This window comes from Ascaphus truei, chromosome 13 (genome assembly GCF_040206685.1).
Source record: "Ascaphus truei isolate aAscTru1 chromosome 13, aAscTru1.hap1, whole genome shotgun sequence".
Lineage (NCBI taxonomy): Eukaryota > Metazoa > Chordata > Amphibia > Anura > Ascaphidae > Ascaphus > Ascaphus truei.
Window position 1 is genome coordinate 8,849,586 of NC_134495.1, and position 18,704 is coordinate 8,868,289.

At 46.4% G+C, this 18,704-nt stretch overlaps 1 protein-coding gene across 1 annotated transcript in view; it reads right to left on the reverse strand.

Annotated features, from left to right (window-relative positions):
- NCOR2 (nuclear receptor corepressor 2) overlaps positions 1-18,704 on the reverse strand; it is a 274,837-nt gene that overhangs the window by 32,237 nt on the left and 223,896 nt on the right. The window contains exons 18-23 of the mRNA XM_075569217.1: positions 18,200-18,342; positions 12,641-12,782; positions 9,900-10,386; positions 7,563-7,683; positions 5,642-5,877; positions 2,392-2,410 (exon numbers count right to left, since the gene is read on the reverse strand). Coding sequence (XP_075425332.1) covers positions 2,392-2,410; positions 5,642-5,877; positions 7,563-7,683; positions 9,900-10,386; positions 12,641-12,782; positions 18,200-18,342 — 1,148 coding nt within the window. The remainder of the gene's footprint in view (positions 1-2,391; positions 2,411-5,641; positions 5,878-7,562; positions 7,684-9,899; positions 10,387-12,640; positions 12,783-18,199; positions 18,343-18,704) is intronic.

Genomic DNA, 18,704 nt, shown 5'->3' on the forward strand with positions numbered 1-18,704 from the left:
CATGAGACTTATGAACAGGGCTGTGGGTCGAAACCTTTGACATTTAATGACTGTTAAGAAACCAGAAAGCTTTCTGCAAGATTGCAGGCGCGTTACAAAGATGGAATACCATGCAAACACGTCTCTCCAGTCCGTCCAATACGCACAGCCCTGTGCCGAGTAACAGCAGCTCGGTACAGCGATAAACTACGGTAATGATGCCCTGAATGCAGGACAGATAGATACACGCGTAGAAATATTCCCTGGGATCTGTGCTATTCCTGCTGCTCGCTGTAAAATATTTAAAGTGTGATAAGGCGCCATGAGGGGGAGCAGGGTGATAACTGGAATTTGGCCTCGTTTAAAAAGCACATGGCTCCGTGTAATCTGTACAATTATTATCCTCGTTACCGCAGCTCCCGGTGTCTGGGCATATATAATATATAATGATTGTGACATTACACTACACAGGCAAATGTCATTACATTTCCAACGGATATCACTCCCTCTTCAGTATTCGTGCAGAAATTATTAACCTGCACATTAAATTGCTTCAGAACTAATAGTCTACACACCGTGAGCTACAGGGCTATGCTATCACCAGATAATATATTTCCATTGAAGCTATGCCCATCGTGTCAAATGTAGCACTTATTACAGTTATTGTGTTAAATGTAGCACTTATTACAGTTATCGTGTTAAATGTAGCACTTATTACAGTTATTGTGTTAAATGTAGCACTTATTACCGTTATTGTGTTAAATGTAGCACTTATTACCGCTATTGTGTTAAATGTAGCACTTATTACCGCTATTGTGTTAAATGTAGCACTTATTACAGTTATTGTGTTAAATGTAGCACTTATTACAGTTATTGTGTTAAATGTAGCACTTATTACAGTTATTGTGTTAAATGTAGCACTTATTACCGTTATTGTGTTAAATGTAGCACTTATTACCGCTATTGTGTTAAATGTAGCACTTATTACCGCTATTGTGTTAAATGTAGCACTTATTACAGTTATTGTGTTAAATGTAGCACTTATTACCGTTATTGTGTTAAATGTAGCACTTATTACCGTTATTGTGTTAAATGTAGCACTTATTACAGTTATTGTGTCAAATGTAGCACTTATTACAGTTATTGGCTTGCATAGATGGCAGTCTCAGGATATGCTTTATTGGTGAACAAGCCGCAGTTTGCGTGTCAGAGGCGCGGAGCGGGCACACTAAGAAAATCTTACGCTTTAATGGCAATTACACGTCTGACCTTTCTGCTAATGGCCTCTGGCAATTTTGCAAAGATTAAAAGGAAAACGAGGTATCTACGGTATAATAATAATAATAATAACAGGCGCGATGATTCATCTCTTCTGAAAAACACACACACACACACACACACACAGTGTATATATATATATATGTGTGTGTATATGTGTGTATATATATATATATATATATATATATATATATATATGTATATATATATATATATATATATATATATATATATATATACACACACACACATATATATCAAATGAAAAATAAATAGATGATACCTTTCTGTGGCTAACGAAATGCTTTTATTTGTGCGAGCTTTCGAGATCCACTTATCTCTTCTTCCGGCGATGTTACAATGAATAAAACGAGAGGTTTTTACTTTAAAACAGTGCATATAAGAATGTTATCTGTGACTGAAACTTAACACCGCCCCTGTGTCGTATGCGATTTATGACTTGAGGTGTTAAATAGTCCCTGAATGTTAGTGATGTAAGAGAGAGTGTGTGTATGTGTATGTATGTATGTATGTGTGTATGTAAATATACATTTGTAAAGAGCCCACAGTGTATACAGCACTTTACAAAAGGTGTGTGTGGAGTGAGAGTGTATATTAATGGTGTGGGTAGGTGTGGAAATGTGAGAGGCTGTAGCATTACTAAAAGTGTGTGTAGATACTATGAGGTCCCTATTAGTATATAGGGATGGAATTACATTGAGTATTTGTATGTGTAAGAGACAGCTGTGTGTGCATACATATAGCGCAGTATGTATAGACATGGCCTTTAGCACTCATGGGAAGAGTCTCACATTCTGCCCTACCAAGTCTATGGACAACATTGAGCTGTGCAGTGACCTGGAAGAGTTCTTCAGAAGACTGCGTCTTAAGGAGTTCTTCCATGACAGACCCAACCAAGATTATGCCAACACTGCAGAAGGAGAGCCGCTGCACATGAGCAGGGAGAAGCAAAACTCAAACTGGACCCCACAAACTGGGCGCAACCCCACACTGGACCGGTACATCGAAAGCTTTAGACACCGAGCCAAAACCACCATCCGGGACAAAGTAAGGAAACAAACGTATAATCTGACACTGATGGAGAGGAGAGCCATAGTATCGCTAAAGGCAAACCACAACATAACAATCAAACCTGTGGACAAGGGAGGAGCAGTGGTCATAGTGAACACCACAGACTACCTGCGGGAAGCGCACAGACAACTCTCTGATGCAAAGTATTACACCCAACTGCAGGAGGATCCAACAAAAAACTCAACAGGATCATTAAAACACTGATCCACACAAGAGAACAAATTCTGGACCTGATACCAGCTAACCCAAAACCTGGCACATTCTACATGCTCCCTAAAATTCACAGAGGGTAACCCTGGGCGCCCTATCATCTCTGGATCTGGCACACTGACTGAGAATATTTCTGGCTGGGTGGAGGGCATTCTCAAACCACTTGTTAGGAACACACCCAGCTATATCCAGGACACCAGCGACCTGCTAAACAAAATGAATGCCATTGGCCCCCTCCCAGCAGGAACAATACTAGCAGCCATGAATGTAGAATCACTTTACACAAACATCCCCCACAAAGATTGGATTTCAGCCTGCAGATACTTTCTGGGACCGCAGGAGCCAATCAATCACAAAGAGAGTGACTAAACGCAGCAAATTTATTCTGACCCATAACTACTTCACATTTGAAAATTACACATACAGTACTTCCAGAAAACCGAGACCGCTATGGGCACTGGGATGGCGCCACAGTATGCCAATGTGTTTCTGCACAAAACTGGAAAGTGACTTTCTTTCCACATGTCACTTGAAACCCCTTACATACCTTTGGTACATCGATGACATTCTCCTGATTTGGACCTCTGGTGAACAGGTAACAAGTGTCCCAGAATCGCTCCAAGGAGTAACTGATGCTACCAATTGTACACAGATATGTACTACAAACAGTCCAGAAAAATTACTGCACAATAAGTAATTGAACACACTCCCGTCCAGTGTCCCACTGATAAATGAGTAATATGAACACCCCACTTGTACCGTGTAACGTGACTATCCACAGGTAGGGGCCGAGATGTGGTAGGGAGGAAAACGAAGCAGCAGTACCGCCGTGTCCCCTGCTAGGGAACCATATACAGCTAAGTATGCCGCAACCCTCCGCCACTGCCCTCACACACTCGGTGTCATACACGGCCAAGATCCCCTCACAGCGGAGGTAGGGGAGGGGGGAATGAAGAGAGTAATAACTCACAATCTTGACACGCCGGGTCTCCGCTCAAACGATGACGTAGGGCTCCACTGATCCGGAAGTGAAACAAAGCGTGCTCCAGCCCAGGAAAATAGGACAAAAATAGGGTAATCAGGCGGTTCACTGCTGCCGTCGGGGTATGAAATAGGAGATCCACACGCAGATGAATAAAAGGTTGTTTTAATTAGTGCATATACACTGAAAAAGTCTGCAACATAGAGAAAACTCTGACGCGTTTCGTCCACAGGTATGAACTTCAATACATTCCACCCGACCATCAACCTCAAACTCACCCATTCCCTGGACGAAGTATATTTCCTAGACACCACCATTATTATAAAAAACAACCAATTACAGACTTCTGTATACCGCAAACCAACAGAGCCAGCTATTTGAGGGACAACAACTTCCACCTAACACACACTAAGCATGCAGCAATCTACAGTCAAGCCATACGATACAACCGGATATGCTCCGACACAGCAGACAGAGGCCAGCGGATTACAGCCTTGAAATCGGATTTCATAAACCGTGGATATAACCACAGAATTGTAGATCAACAAACCCACAAAGCCACCAGAATATCAAGAAGTGATCTCCTTGAATACAGACAGAAAGAGACAAGCGACAGGGTACCTTTGGTGGTCACATAATTACCCACACCTAGGAGCCCTACGCAAGATCGCCAGGGAACTACAACCCATCCTCCAGGAAGATACAAGACTGCAACAGGTCTTCCCTGAAGCACCCTTATTATCATACAGACAACCCCATAATCTCAAGAAAATGATGATAAGGAGTAAAGTATTCAACAGTACAACTGAATGCGCGACAAGACCATGCCAGGACATAAGATGCAAAACCTGCGCAATGATCCACACAGGAATCTGGAGTACAAAATCAGAGGAAGGTTCACCTGTTCCTCCAGCAATGTCGTGTACCTCATCATGTGCATGAAATGCCCAGGGGGCATAGGTGAGACGGGACAGGGGCTAAACAAGAGAATGAATCTGCATCGCCACATAGGTGAGACGGGACAGGGGCTAAACAAGAGAATGAATCTGCATCGCCACAGCATCACACGCGGAACAAGATACAGTCCTGTCGGCAAACATTTCTCTGACTCTGGCCATAAGATGAACGATCTGAAGGTTGCCTTACTCAAAGGTAATCTTAGAACACCGAAAGAGACGGTTGCATGAACACAAATTTATGCAACTGTTCGGGACACTTAGCGGTGGCCTAAACTGAGACCGCAGCTTCATGAGTCACTACTGACACAAGATAACTTTCTTCCCACGGGTGCTAAAGGTCATGTCTATACATACTGCGCTATATGAATGCACACACAGCTGTCTCTTACACATACAAATGTACAATATCATTCTATTCCTATATACCAATAGGGACCACATAGTATCTACACACATTTATAGTAATGCAACACCCTCTTACATTTCTACACCTACCCACACCATTGGTATACACTCCCACTCCGCACACACGTTTTGTAAAGCGCTATATACACTTTATAAATTTATAGTTACACACATACATATTCTTGCATTACTAACATTCAGGGACTATTTAACACCTTAGTCATAAATCGCATGCTGCACAGGGTGGAGGGATAGGCTTCAATGACAGATAACATTCCAGGATGCACAGTTTTGATCACGAACACACACACACACACACACACACACACACACACACACACACACACACACACACACACACACACACACACACACACACACACACACACACACCCCATAGGGGGAGGGATAGGTTTCAGTCACAGATAACATTCCAAGAGACACTGTTTTTAAGTAAAAAATCTCTCTTGCTTTATTCATTGTAACATCGCCGGAACAAGAGATCAGTGTATCTCGAAAGCTCGCACAACTAAAAGCATTTCGTTAGCCACAGAACGGCATCGTCTATACGTTTTTGATATATATTTTCTGTGTGTGTTTGTATATATGTTTGTGTATATTCATTTTTGATTATTAAAGCTCGGCTAACACGGTACAGATACCTCTACACACACACACATCTGTACCGTGTTAGCCGAGCTATACACACATAATTACTGAATATATATATATGCACCCCAATGACTCACCATCTTTGTCCCCAATTGCCGGGCTTCTACTTTTGCCTCTGGGGCTACCGATTGTCTGGGGCTCCTTGTCGGGTTGCAGGTGAGGCTGTGGCTGCTTGGTGTTCCCGGCGCCATCCAGGGCGGATTCATGAACCTTGGTGATCTGCTCTTGGTACAGGGCGAGAGCGTGATGAGTCATCACTGTCCCGCTCTGCAGCGCTGGCTCGGAGAAGTCTTCTGAAATCTGAAAGGAGGAGGACACGGGTCAAGGAACAGAAGCTCGATCAACAGACACCCAACACCCAACTGACCCTCCCTGAGGTCAAGCAGCAGTGCCCCTTATTAAAATGTAAAAGTGCCATCACTTTATAGCAAACCCACTAGAACTCGCCATGCACCTTTTTCCACAAGTCATTCCTATTTAAATACCTTCCCTAAAGTGACCCAGAGTTGGTGCTATTCTATCCCACTTCATAGATCAGTGCCTTAACCTCTGCATTCCCTCAGTGGCCAGCAAATTGCCCCGTTGACGCGGTTCTGGCCCCGTTGGGATGCACCGCCGAGCTGGCTGTTTGGGGCGAGGGGGTCCTCAGCATTGTAACGACCGTTAGGCCGCCGTGACCAAGATTACTTGCGCTTTCCCCCCCCCCCAATTCACAGGGTTAACGTCAAGACCTGCAGCAGACCGAGAACTCGGCACATATACCCCGCGCCGAGGAAAACTGCACATATCCACACAAGCAACAAAGAACATGCAGCGCTGTATAATGATGCCAAGTACCTACAAATGGATATGTATCAAATCAAAAGTCTACCAACTGCAATATCAGCGAAGCCCAAAAAAAAACTGCCCCCGCTTTATCTATGCGAAACGTCCCACTGTCTGGAAAAGAGTTATTATTTGCAACCTTCCTGTAAGTGGGCCGACATGTGAGCCAAGATTCTAGCCACATTTCATCCACGAATATATACAGTGTACACTATATTATATTTCTCTTTTTTGGGGTGATCCTGCTCCCTCTGGGATTCTGCGGCATTACTTATTGCTGGACAAGACCACTGGACGTACATTAAAGGATGTGACAAGTTGTTTGCTTTCATCAGGTCAGCATCATTCATTCTGCCAAGGATTCGGTCAGCCATAGCATTGCTTAGCACGAGTGGCCTGTGTGTGACATCACTTCACAGATCACTACAGCCGTTCCCTGGGCTCGCACGCGAGTCAGCGCTCGCGGACACCTTCAAAATCACAAGCACGGCAACACAGTGCATTGTATTCGCATTTTATTTCAGGTCTCCGTCCCAAATAGTCAACACAAGGTTTTTATTGCCCAGTGCAAATGACCCTTTTGATCCTGATCACGTGCGAATACTTTGGTGGTTTTAGCTTTTGAGACAAAAATGGTGATTTTCTCTATATTGCTCAATAACTTGTTAGAGACAAGTTAAGTAAAGGACATGCTGTAGCTACTCGGTACCATTGCTTATTATTACACTCCACTCTTAGGCAAGTCACAGTAATGGCAACGAGACGCCATTGGGCTTGGGAAATAAACTGCCATCAGATTAAACAAACCTTTTCTTTTTAAATCAGGTGACACTTTTTGGGGGGGGGGGGGACAGAATATTTCCTACCTAAGCCCCAATTCTGGGTTTTTACACATTAAATAAGAAACAAGATGAGGGAGGGGTGGGCACCTCGGAGTTACACACTCCTGCTCAACGCAGAGACATTACGGGAGTAGTTACTGATCAGCCCATGTTAACCAACGGACTTTACCAATTATTAAAACATTGTTAAAAAGACACAGATCATCTAGATTGAACCTCTTAGCTGCCAGATCGGCACTGCCAGTCCTAGCAGCAAGGGTCTCTCACAGCCATGGGCTCCTTTGCTCCCGAGGAGGGATCACCCCTCTAGACACTTACTATGGGTGGAATAGAAGCCGCTCTCTGCTTCAGCTGTTTCAGGTCCAGAGGCTTTAGAGGCGAGGCGTTCGCATGTGTGTCGCTAGCGGCGTTCAGCAGGCTGGGCCGGGGAGACAGCAGCCTGCACACAAAACACAGATATGTCAACCGTGAGCCGCGTTAGTGACAGAGTTCAGGCGTTCGCTCATGCGTTGCTCGCTGAGCCGCACGGTTTATTATCATGCGAAAGGTCGGGCTTGGTCTAAGCACCACTGCACCCCCCCCCCCCACCCCCGGCTCCCTCCAATTACACAAAGTAACGAGCTGAATATATCAACAGCAAATCCGGATTCGTTAATGCAGCGATCCACTCGGCAGAGGTTTGCTGGTGCCGGCTTGTTTGGGGATAGCAATTTATTTCTGCGCGATACATCACAGGCTACTCTAGCAGAGAAAGGGTTAAAGCATTTCCAGACCCCCCCGTGATAGTTAGCATGCAATAGTTTTAGCCCTGACATCTATGGCATATCTTTATGGCCACCTGCAACACCTTACCTGTGAGATGATGAAAACAATATAAAAACATATTAAAGGGCTGAATAAACTAAGCAGTGCTATTTCACCCGACTCCTTACAGCCTATTCACTGGAATGTGCCACAGATTGTCTTCTGGGCTCCGGAAGAGGTCTTCTTGAATAGCACCATTTAGTAAACATGGGTCTAAAGATTTGCAGAACTGGAGGGGGGGGGGGGGGGGGGGGAAGAGAGACGTTTTGCTCTATATGCCTTGTGTTAAAAGAGGATTTAAAAAGTATTGGTGAGGGATTGCTGTTAAATATTAGCACGATTATATGTTTAATGTAAACACCAAGCATGTACACCCTGCTATCCCGTATAAACAAAGAGATCCTTGAAAATACAAGCGGATGACCACAGGATACACAGATTGGAGCACGGCATGGACGCCGGATTAAAGCTGGGGTCTCAAACTCGCACACAAACCTGTGCGCCATCTTTATCCTTCTACAGAGTGATCTGAACCAATGCGGGGTCTCAAAACATCACAACAATAATTAGACCTAAACATTTCAACCCTAGATGGCAGGCGCTTGTTTGTTTGTTTGTTTTCCACCACAAGTAAAAGGTGAATGAACATGCCAAGGGATTTCCAGGGGAAATGTCAAAACAAAACCAGCAAACAGCATGCACCAGCCTTTAACCGGCATCTACCGGGACCAGCCAAAACCTTCACCCATCCTTCACACAGGAGAATAGAACCTTTATTTCTTTCCTGCAAGCAATCAGCAGGCACTTAATACTGGGCTGCCTACAAATATAGATCCTTTTAAAACGAGGTTGGATTGTACAGATAATCAGGCAGAGCCATTACGGGGAAGCAGCGCTTCCAGCTGAGGATGCAGAGCACATTTAGAGACTTATCTGGAGAGCACTTTTCTGGTCCAAGCAAAACGCACTTCAGTGAAGTGAACAATGCGGGGGATCTATAATTACTTGAGGTCCGCTAATGGTGTGGATTAATGTGGAGACTGAGGGGACGAGTGCAATTGAGTTTAGAACAGGGGTGGGCAACTTCAGTCCTCAAGGGCCACCAACAGGTCAGGGTTTAAGGATATCCCTGGCTCAGTCTACGAGGAACTGGTTCACCCCTGCTTTAGAACTATGAATTTCTGAAGCTAGAGTTCCGACGTCCTCCTCTCACGTATAGGCATATCTATAGGGTCGGCAGCTACACCCTCTAAATATATTTCTACCCCTGCGGTATATCTGTAGTATGGACCTTGTCGCAGACACGCTGGTCCTTGGAGTCCTGCTGGTTTCGCACTTGAGCTCTTTGTTGGTAGACAGGTCAGCAAATCATTGCGAGGCTATGCAATGAGGTTATTAATAAAAGCTCTGAATAATTATCCTTTATGTTTATGGTAGAAAGAACTGCATTTCCACCTTTGCAAGGGCCCAAAGTGCTTGCGTGCCAGGGAAGGGCATTTAATTGCCTCCCTAGAAGTAAGAGGGTGAAATACCATTTACAACCAGCTATCAAATGGTTTTATTATGGATTTAATATATTGGTAAATGTTAAAAACATAAGATTAGTAGCCAAAAATAAATAATATATTGAAAATAAATCCCAAGTAAATGAAGAGCCATTGGTTTTGCTTCTGTTCCGCGTAATGACGTCGGATTTTTTATCCCCTACTACGGTATGAACAATAAAGGACAGTTACTGTATAAATTACCGGCTGCCCAAACGCCCCTTTTCTTTATAACAATGAAGTGACTAGGCCCATTTCTCCTAATTACCATAAGAATCCCCTTCTAGCCTCGCACGTCCATCCTCACCTGTTCTTGTCCGCGGGATCCTGCTCGTCGGCCTCGTCTGCACTGCAGGTGGCGCTGGAATCGCTGTCGGCGTTCGTTTTGCCCCCATGTCTGCTGTGCTTCTTTTCCGTTTTCGGTGGACCCTCTGCTGCCTCTTTGGGCTGCTCCTCTGCGTTCTCGGTTCTCACGGCCACGTTCTCTTTGCAGTCCTCCTGCTCCTCTTGCTTGATCTCCTTTTTATTTAGCTCGTCGCACACTGTCTCTTCCTCCTCGGTCTCCCGTTTGACCATGCCAGCCTCCGGTTCTACCTTTGGCACCACCTCATCAAAAGCCATGTCTACGCTCTCCTGAGAATGTTCAGCAGCCACGGTTTCTGGATTGGCGACCGACTCGGTGCTAGCTTCATCTACAGAGGCCACAGTTGGCTTTGGCTCATTCTCTCTGCTCTCTTTGGCCTCCTGCCTCGGGGAAGGAACACTCTCCGTATCTGAACTGTTGTTAACCGCAGCTAAGGAGTCAAAAACACACAACTTTAATGTAGACGACGGTCAACAAGATGACAAAGTAAGAAATTATAAATATGTATTGCATAGTGGAAGACACTATTCCCCCCTCCCCATATTCTATACCGATCCTAACTTCATGACACACATTTGTAAGCTCATTGGCTTCAGGCTGGTGCAGCTCTGGGGCAGGACACTAAATCCATTACAATGAATACAAATAATATAAAACAGTCTTTTGGCAATTAGCTTATGAGGGAATTTCTCAGCTGCCCAAGTGGTGTTAACAATAACTACAGACTCATCACAGAAATGAATGGACTATTTGACTTCAGTGAATCCGATGCCGTTTTCGCACTAGTGTTACATTTAGAAAACGGCTAAACTAAAAGCACAACTAAACGTGCTCATTGTAACAGCTGTCCCAGAAATGGAACGACATCACCTGTGCAGTTTGGGGGAATGTCTCACACACTCTAAGAATGCTGCACGATCAAACTCCAGTTATTTAAGAGCCAGAAAACAACTGGAGGATGTCATCATTAAATGTGAGCTTTCCCTGCAAATAAATCTACTTTTTAGCAAAGATGAAAAAAGGACAATTTTGCAACGGCCGTAATATCTGTAACCGAGGACTGATTGAAGGTGCGGCTGTGTTTTGCGAGTCTGCACTTGATCCTTCTCCTCTGGCAATTTTATGAGCTGAAGTAGGTGGCTCCCAACACAAATTCTCATCCCTAACCGACATTCACATTTTTAACAACCCGTCCCCCCGTCCCCCCCCCCAAAATGGAGGTCCATTTGTTTTCCAAGGAAAAGTCATCTTTAAAACACCAGACATCAAAAACATCTTATTATCAACCCATCGCAGCAATCGTTAGTCTGTCGAAGTAAAAAAAGCCAAACTCCGGTTACATAACTGGCTGTGTTGAAGTAGTGTATTTTTTCAGCTACACACTTGACCCGTGCTAATGGAAAGAGCATTTCTACCCTAAGGAAATGTTACCCGTCCCTCTGGCTATTAAAGGGTTAAAGACACAGCCCATTTAACACCCTGAGTCTGGAAACTGGATTGCAAGCTTTTATGGCGAGGAGTCCCTGCGCCTGTATTGCTCCACTCTGTACAGCGCCTTAAAACCTGTTGGTACTATTTACATTAACAGAAATGCTAACCCAATACCAATCTAGTTTCACATATAACACCATCTAGTAACAAAGAATCGTGTATATTAGTCCCTCACCTGCTGGAGGGCCCAGCAACAAAGCATGATTAACTAAAAGGGTACAGCCACTGAAGGACGCCCGTGCACAGGTTCCCTACGTTATACTGTAGGTTGAATCAGGTAAATGTTTGTGAATATCTGCGTGTGAAGCTCTATTAATCTTAGTATAAATGGGAAAAAAATCTCCTTTCCTTTAAGGCTCTTCCGTCCTCCATGTATCCCAACTCTGATCTCCCGTTACACCCCGACCCTCCTCTTACGCTCGACCCAAGGATGTCTCCTCTCTGCACCCTACACCTCTACTGCCCTCTCGCACCTCTCACTACCTATGGAACGCTCTTCCACTCCATATTCGCCAAGCTCCTTCCCTTTCCCATTTTAAATCCCATCCGAGTATTCGTCTCTTAAAACAGGGGGGCGCAAACTTTTTTCCCTGCGCCCCCCTGCCGGCTGTCCCCTCACTCCCGCGCCCCCCTCCCAACCCCAACTTACCCGCGCTCCGGCGTAATGACGCCACGTTGCCATAGCAACGTGACGTCACATGACCTCGCAGCGTAATTTTGCCATGGCGACACAGGGAGGAAGCCGCCGGAGCCACGGTAAGTTAGGTTTACAGAGGCCCTGCAGCTCCCCCGGCACTTAATTTAAGTGCCTTCGGGAAGCGCGCGGGGCCTCTGTAAACCCCGCGCCCCCCGTCGGCAGTGTCGCGCCCCCCCTGGGGGTCGCGCCCCACAGTTTGCGCACCGCTGTCTTAAAAGATGAATCTCCTTGAACTAGCTGTGCCTACGCCACCGACTCCCCGACGCACTCAACCTTCCCGACTGGCACTTTTATTCCTACTGTCTTTCCACATACCGCTTAGATTGCAAGCTCTGCGGGGCAGGGCATTCCTTTTGCCTTATGTTGTCAGTTACTTGTCACGCTTTGTACGTTATTTACCTTGTATGGTAATTTAGAAACGCACTGCGTACACGGTCCGCGCTACATAAATAAAATGGTACGTTTATCCGACATGAACCTATTGCAAAGACCTTACCATCGCCTTCCTCCGCCATTTCTTCCTCATTACCGCTTATACCGGACACCTCAATCTCTTCATCTTCTGCAGCGGGAGGGAAGGGAGCCTCCTCGCTCTGAGCGGCTTTCTTATTCCTGCGTCTGGTGTTCCTCACCTTCTCCTAGTCCAGGAAGAAACGGCATGGGGTGAGTGAGAGGGGTGAGTGAGAGGGGCGAGTGAGAGGGGTGAGGGATACACACACACCTTCAAGCGTCTCGCAGGAAGGAATTCATCATCCAGAGCGTGAGTTATCACCCAACCTCTGCCCCCCATCTCTGCCCCAGCCAACACAGCCCAACCTCTGCCCCCCAACTCTGCCCCAGCCAACACGGCCCAACCTTTGCCCCCCCATCTCTGCCCCAGCCAACACGGCCCAACCTCTGCCCCCCCATCTCTGCCCCAGCCAACATGGCCCAACCTCTGTCCCCCATCTCTGCCCCAGCCAACACGGCCCAATCTCTGCCCCCCATCTCTGCCCCAGCCAACACGGCCCAATCTCTGCCCCCCATCTCTGCCCCAGCCAACACGGCCCAATCTCTGCCCCCCATCTCTGCCCCAGCCAACACGGCCCAACCTCTGCCCCAGCCAACACGGCCCAACCTCTGCCCCCCATCTACTCTACTTCACCATTAAAATAAAAAAGGTGTTCTCTTCCTTTTTATTATAGCCAAGTCCTTTTTGCTGCGGTGTTTAGCAATCCTGCCCTTTTTTATTCTTATATATTGTGTAGCTATCAGTTGCTGAACATTTGATTCCTTGGGAGGTTAAAATGGCCACTCCCGGTCGCACACAATATAGGTTGTGCGTGGTAACAGCCGATGCCGGTGAAAAAATAAAAACAGGTGAAAAATCACTCTCTCTCACTATAGGCGCACAGGTAAGTGGGCACTCACAGGTAAGTGGGCACTCACAGGTAAGTGGGCACTCACGGAAACCGGAAGATACTCGCCTGGGTGCAAGGCCAAGACGGGAAACAGCTGGGTATGAATGTTTGTGTTCGGTTGCTTAGCAACCAGATGGTTTCCATCTTCGCGCCAATTTGTTCCCAGCCCTGGTGTCTTTCGCAGGGGATTATACGAGTTTCAGTGGGCCGAATTTATTAATAAACACCGCAAAGTCCTACGGAGTGCCGCTTCATGTATGTATGTATGTATGTATGTATGCATGTATGTATGCATGCATGTATATACATTTACCGTATCGAAAAAAAAAAAATATATATATATATTTTTTTTTAGCCAGTATGGTGCAGGAGGCCTCCTCTCCAGCAGTGAAGTGGTTAATGGCGTTTATATTACTTCAGATGTCCTACGCCACCAACCCGTGCAAGACCTCATCGCCATGGTAACATTTCCCCTGGCTGATAACTGACCAATGGCAATGAAAAACAAAGTAGCGCGAAGCAGCAGACAGGAACTTTGGCAGCAAACGGGTTAATTGCAGAATACGCCATTTATCCAAATCCAGCCTCAATATGTTTATAAAAGACACCTGCGGCATTCACAAGAAAGTGACAAACTTATCCTTATTTGATGGCAGGTGTCAGAGGGCAGCCATCTTTGATCTGTGACATCATTTATGACACAGCCTGTGTACGGGACTCGTTACTAGGCCCCCTGGCTCCTGCTTGATGCTGGAGCACAAACCTGCCATTTCCTCACTACTGCTGTTGTATAAACACCAGGTAAAGGGGTAACTTTCTTCCATGTGGTTAGAGTACAGACACTAGGTTTCTGGTGGCCATCTTGGTCTATCCCAGGTTTCAGCAATTTCAGAGGCCAGAAGAGAAGTTTCACTTGGAATGTGATGAAGGAGAACAGCTTTTAAGTGTTTCCTTTACTACAATCTGTAAGGCACCTTTATTTGTACAATAACCTTTTTCACTCAAATGTAACATATTGGCTTGTGATTCCGTCGAGAAATCTTGCAGCCTTAGGGTTCCCGCAAATTATTAGAATCCGTTTTCTGTGTTTCCTTGGATCTGTTCTATTTTCCTCCAGTAATTAAAAAATATTTCCATTTGGGAGGGGAGGGGGGGGGTGGGGGATTAGAAAGTTGCACAACGTGAGTCTATCTCTGAGCTCCAGTGGAACCAGCGTTTCAGATCTCGGAGCTCCAGTGGAACCAGCGTTTCAGATCTCGGAGCTCCAGTGGAACCAGCGTTTCAGATCTCGGAGCTCCAGTGGAACCAGCGTTTCAGATCTCGGAGCTCCAGTGGAACCAGCGTTTCAGATCTCGGAGCTCCAGTGGAACCAGCGTTTCTATTTTCAGAGGTCCAGTGGAACCAGCGTTTCAGATCTCGGAGCTCCAGTGGAACCAGCGTTTCTATTTTCAGAGGTCCAGTGGAACCAGCGTTTCTGATTTCAGAGGTCCAGTGGAACCAGCGTTTCAGATCTCGGAGCTCCAGTGGAACCAGCGTTACAGATCTCGGAGCTCCAGTGGAACCAGCGTTACAGATCTCAGATATCCGGTGGAACTAGCATTTCTGATTTGATTTTCAGATTTTTTTTAAAAACACAAATTAGCTTTAGTAATTACTGACCGTGGCTGCAGTATTACCAGGCTGTTTACCTCTTTTAGTACAACAAAACACGTGTTGTTTGAGGACATCTAGGATAGTACAGGGGATTGTGGACATGGGATGTTATATCCAAAACCAGGTGGCTTTCTCAGGGGCCTGCAGTACATTCTGAATACCCACCCACAAAGAAAGAACGGTTATTAGTTTCACTTTATTGATTTTTTTTGCACTAAGCACTAGCAGTCATGTAATTAATAACCGATATTTATTTTCATGTATTGAAATGGGAGGCCTAATTACTTAGGTTGCATTCAAAATGCAATCAAACCAAGGATACAGAAATACTAAGCCTGACGGTTAGCAGTATTTGGGGGACGTAACTAGCTGGTGTGGCTTCAATGCCACAATATGTAACGGTATATCCCTCCTTTATAAAGAAGAGAAGCTTGCGTTTGTTTGCACCTCCCATTTTTACATGGATAGGAAGACGAGTCGCCGGAGCTGGACAGCGGTCATTTCTGTTGGTCAACGTGACGAAGAGGATTTAAATATGGGGAGGTAACAAGCGCTACCTTTCCTGGGAATTGTCACGTGAAGCAGGGGGTCCACGGAGCTGAAATGGACATGGTTCTGGTCCAGGGACCCATGGAAAATGATGGGGTGAGGGGCACGCACCTTCAAAGCAACAGGAAAATGTTAAAAGCCGTGATCACTTCAGGTGGGATGCAGGATTGGGGGTCCGGCTCCTCTGGCACGGTGCGGGGTAGAGAGGGGGGGTGGGGGGGGGCTTTGAGAACTGGCAAACAGTCCCCAAAAGACATTAGATAAAGCTACAAAGAATTTTCTTACTATGTTAAGTTTATATATGTATTTTTTATTTCAAAATACTTATCCCATTTATTAAAAAAGTGCCCACTATATTTAACCTATTTAACATGCCACGGTCATCCGTTCACTGCGGCAACATGGCCCCTGTAATGGTTATATAAATGTCACATGGGCCAGCCACAGATAAAGTTAGAGGACGCCCTTATAACGGGAATCTTTGGCTGCACCTGCACTGTTCTGTACGGGGGCCCAGACAGAGCACAGCTGAGCACAGGCGTACAGCCGTCTGGGCCTTGTAATCACGTGTGCATAACGTGTGCATCTCAGCTCTAACATTCTCTACACGCCATGTTCTCGGATTATTAATCCCCGCTGGCAGCGTTATATCCCTTCTGTGCTTATTTTTCAAGCGGTGGAAAAAGGACGGAAGAAACAGACGGGGGTGGGGTGATGGGGGGTTGGGGGGAGGAGGATGGGGGGGTTGGGGAGAGGAGGATGGGGGGGTTGGGGAGAGGAGGATGGGGGGGTTGGGGAGAGGAGGATGGGGGGTGGGGAGAGGAGGATGGGGGGTGGGGAGGGGAGGAGAGGGGGGTGGGGAGGGGAGGAGAGGGGGGTGGGGAGGGGAGGAGAGGGGGGTGGGGAGGGGAGGAGAGGGGGGTGGGGAGGGGAGGAGAGGGGGGGAGGCGGGGGAGGAGAGAGGGATAAAGGGGAGAGCATATGAAAAAATCGACAAATACAAAAATAAAACAAAAAAAACCTTTACAAGGCACGTGGGAAGTGTGCGGGGCCATTTGCGATCTCCGGCAAGCATTACAACCGTAATTATACCCGCATTTGGAAAAAGTTCTCAATGCTCAGGGACACAGGGACACATTAGTAACACAAGAGAGTGCAAGTTTAAATAGAGACTTTCCGGCTCCAAATAATATTCCACACCAATAAACATGATGATCATTTACAGCGCGGGCTCGCAGGCGTTTCCACCCCCGCAGACCGCGAGGCGCATAGTTTATTCATCAACAAAGTTAAATATGCTTCGGGAACGGGCAGACTGGGGTGGCCCACGCGGGTCCCAAATCGGCTGTCAACGTCTACGTATCTATGTCTTTCAAAAGGCCGGTTACTTGGATGGATCGGCCTCTTGTAGTGGTGGAAAAGCCACAGGCTACAGGAGAGGACTGGAGTGAGGTTTGAAGGTTCGCAAATCCCAACTAAGTGGTCCATGGACTGTAGTCTTAAGAGGCCCCCCCCCCCCCCCCATACCCTCGATGTACAGGCTCTCTCCAGAGTAGGCCAACACTGGTCGGGTACAGTGGCCGCGGTGTTGTACAATTGATGGTGACAGATGTATAAACTCTGATGATTGCTCTGGAAGGCCTGAGAACACGCGTATAATACAGGGATACCCCCACTTGGCAAACATCAGAGCAAAATGAGAGAGAACTCAGCCACGCAACGCTTCCCTGCCCGTTTTAACACCTCTGCTGCCACCAGAGGAACCTGTAACGCTTTGCACAATTTTTCTATCCCAGTCGCAACATTTGTGCCCAATTCTTTAAAAAAAACGTTAATGAGTATTGCCCCAAAATGTCAAGTTTCACCAACATTCACACAAAGATACTAAATCAAGAAGATTGCATTTTTTTGGACCCTAAAAAAAATCCATATATATATATTTTAGTCCGACACTGTAGCAATGTATTTCCCGTGGAGCGCCGGACGCGATCGCAAGGGAAATGGAAGAGGACTCCTCTTCTGTTTCTGGGATAAAAGGCGGACGTCGTTACTTGACCGCGCTGTGCCAGAAAGAGTTAAAACGAACGGCTGTCCCCCAATTTGGAACAGCTTGCTGCCCTGACCAATCTGAGTCTGGCATGCCCTGAGGACTTGGGGTCGTCCTGCTATATTAGGCACAGGCGGCGAACCTACCTTCCCAAGACCAACAGTGGCAAAACTGGCCAACCCTCACCACTTAAGAGGGGGCCTCCCCGACATTTAGATTAAAAAAAAATATAAAATTTTTCTGCTGTCTCGCTAAAAAGAAATCTCTCAAACTCATTGGAAGTCGGCGTTCGTTTTGCCAAAATCAGGCTACAAGAAATGAGTAGGACAACCCAGTCACAAAAGCCCCAACACCGTACATTTCCAAGCCATGCCCCAGCCATCACTGGCCACCCCCGCATACTCACCATCTTCAGTTTGTGCTGCTGTAGGATGCCGTCCAGGTTCTGCCGCTTCTTGTAGTTGAAGTAGAAGTTCTTGCACTGGGACACGGTCTTGGAGCCCACCATCCTGGCAATGGCAGACCAGTTGCGCCCATGTTCAAACAGGCCTGCCCACGGAGAAGGGGGGGGGGGGGGGTGGGTGGGTAGGGGAAGAGAGATTTGTAGAGTTAATCATTGAAGAGGACGGAGCCGAGAGAAATGAAGGATTAGGAGGTCCCTTGTTTAATCCCAGGCCTTGGATGGAGGCCCGGTGATATGAACTGTGAATGCTCACCCTTTGTCACTTAAGTACCAGCTGAATCAGTCATTAGGTTGACAAGTTCAGGGTGAATGCATTAATAGGAAACGCAGACTGGGTGGGATTAACCCTTTCACACATCTCCCTCTGACCATATTTAAAAACACAAGTCCTGCAGATATGGCATTTAGGCGGTTATTGGTATCTACTGTGGTTCTGCCTTCTCATTCT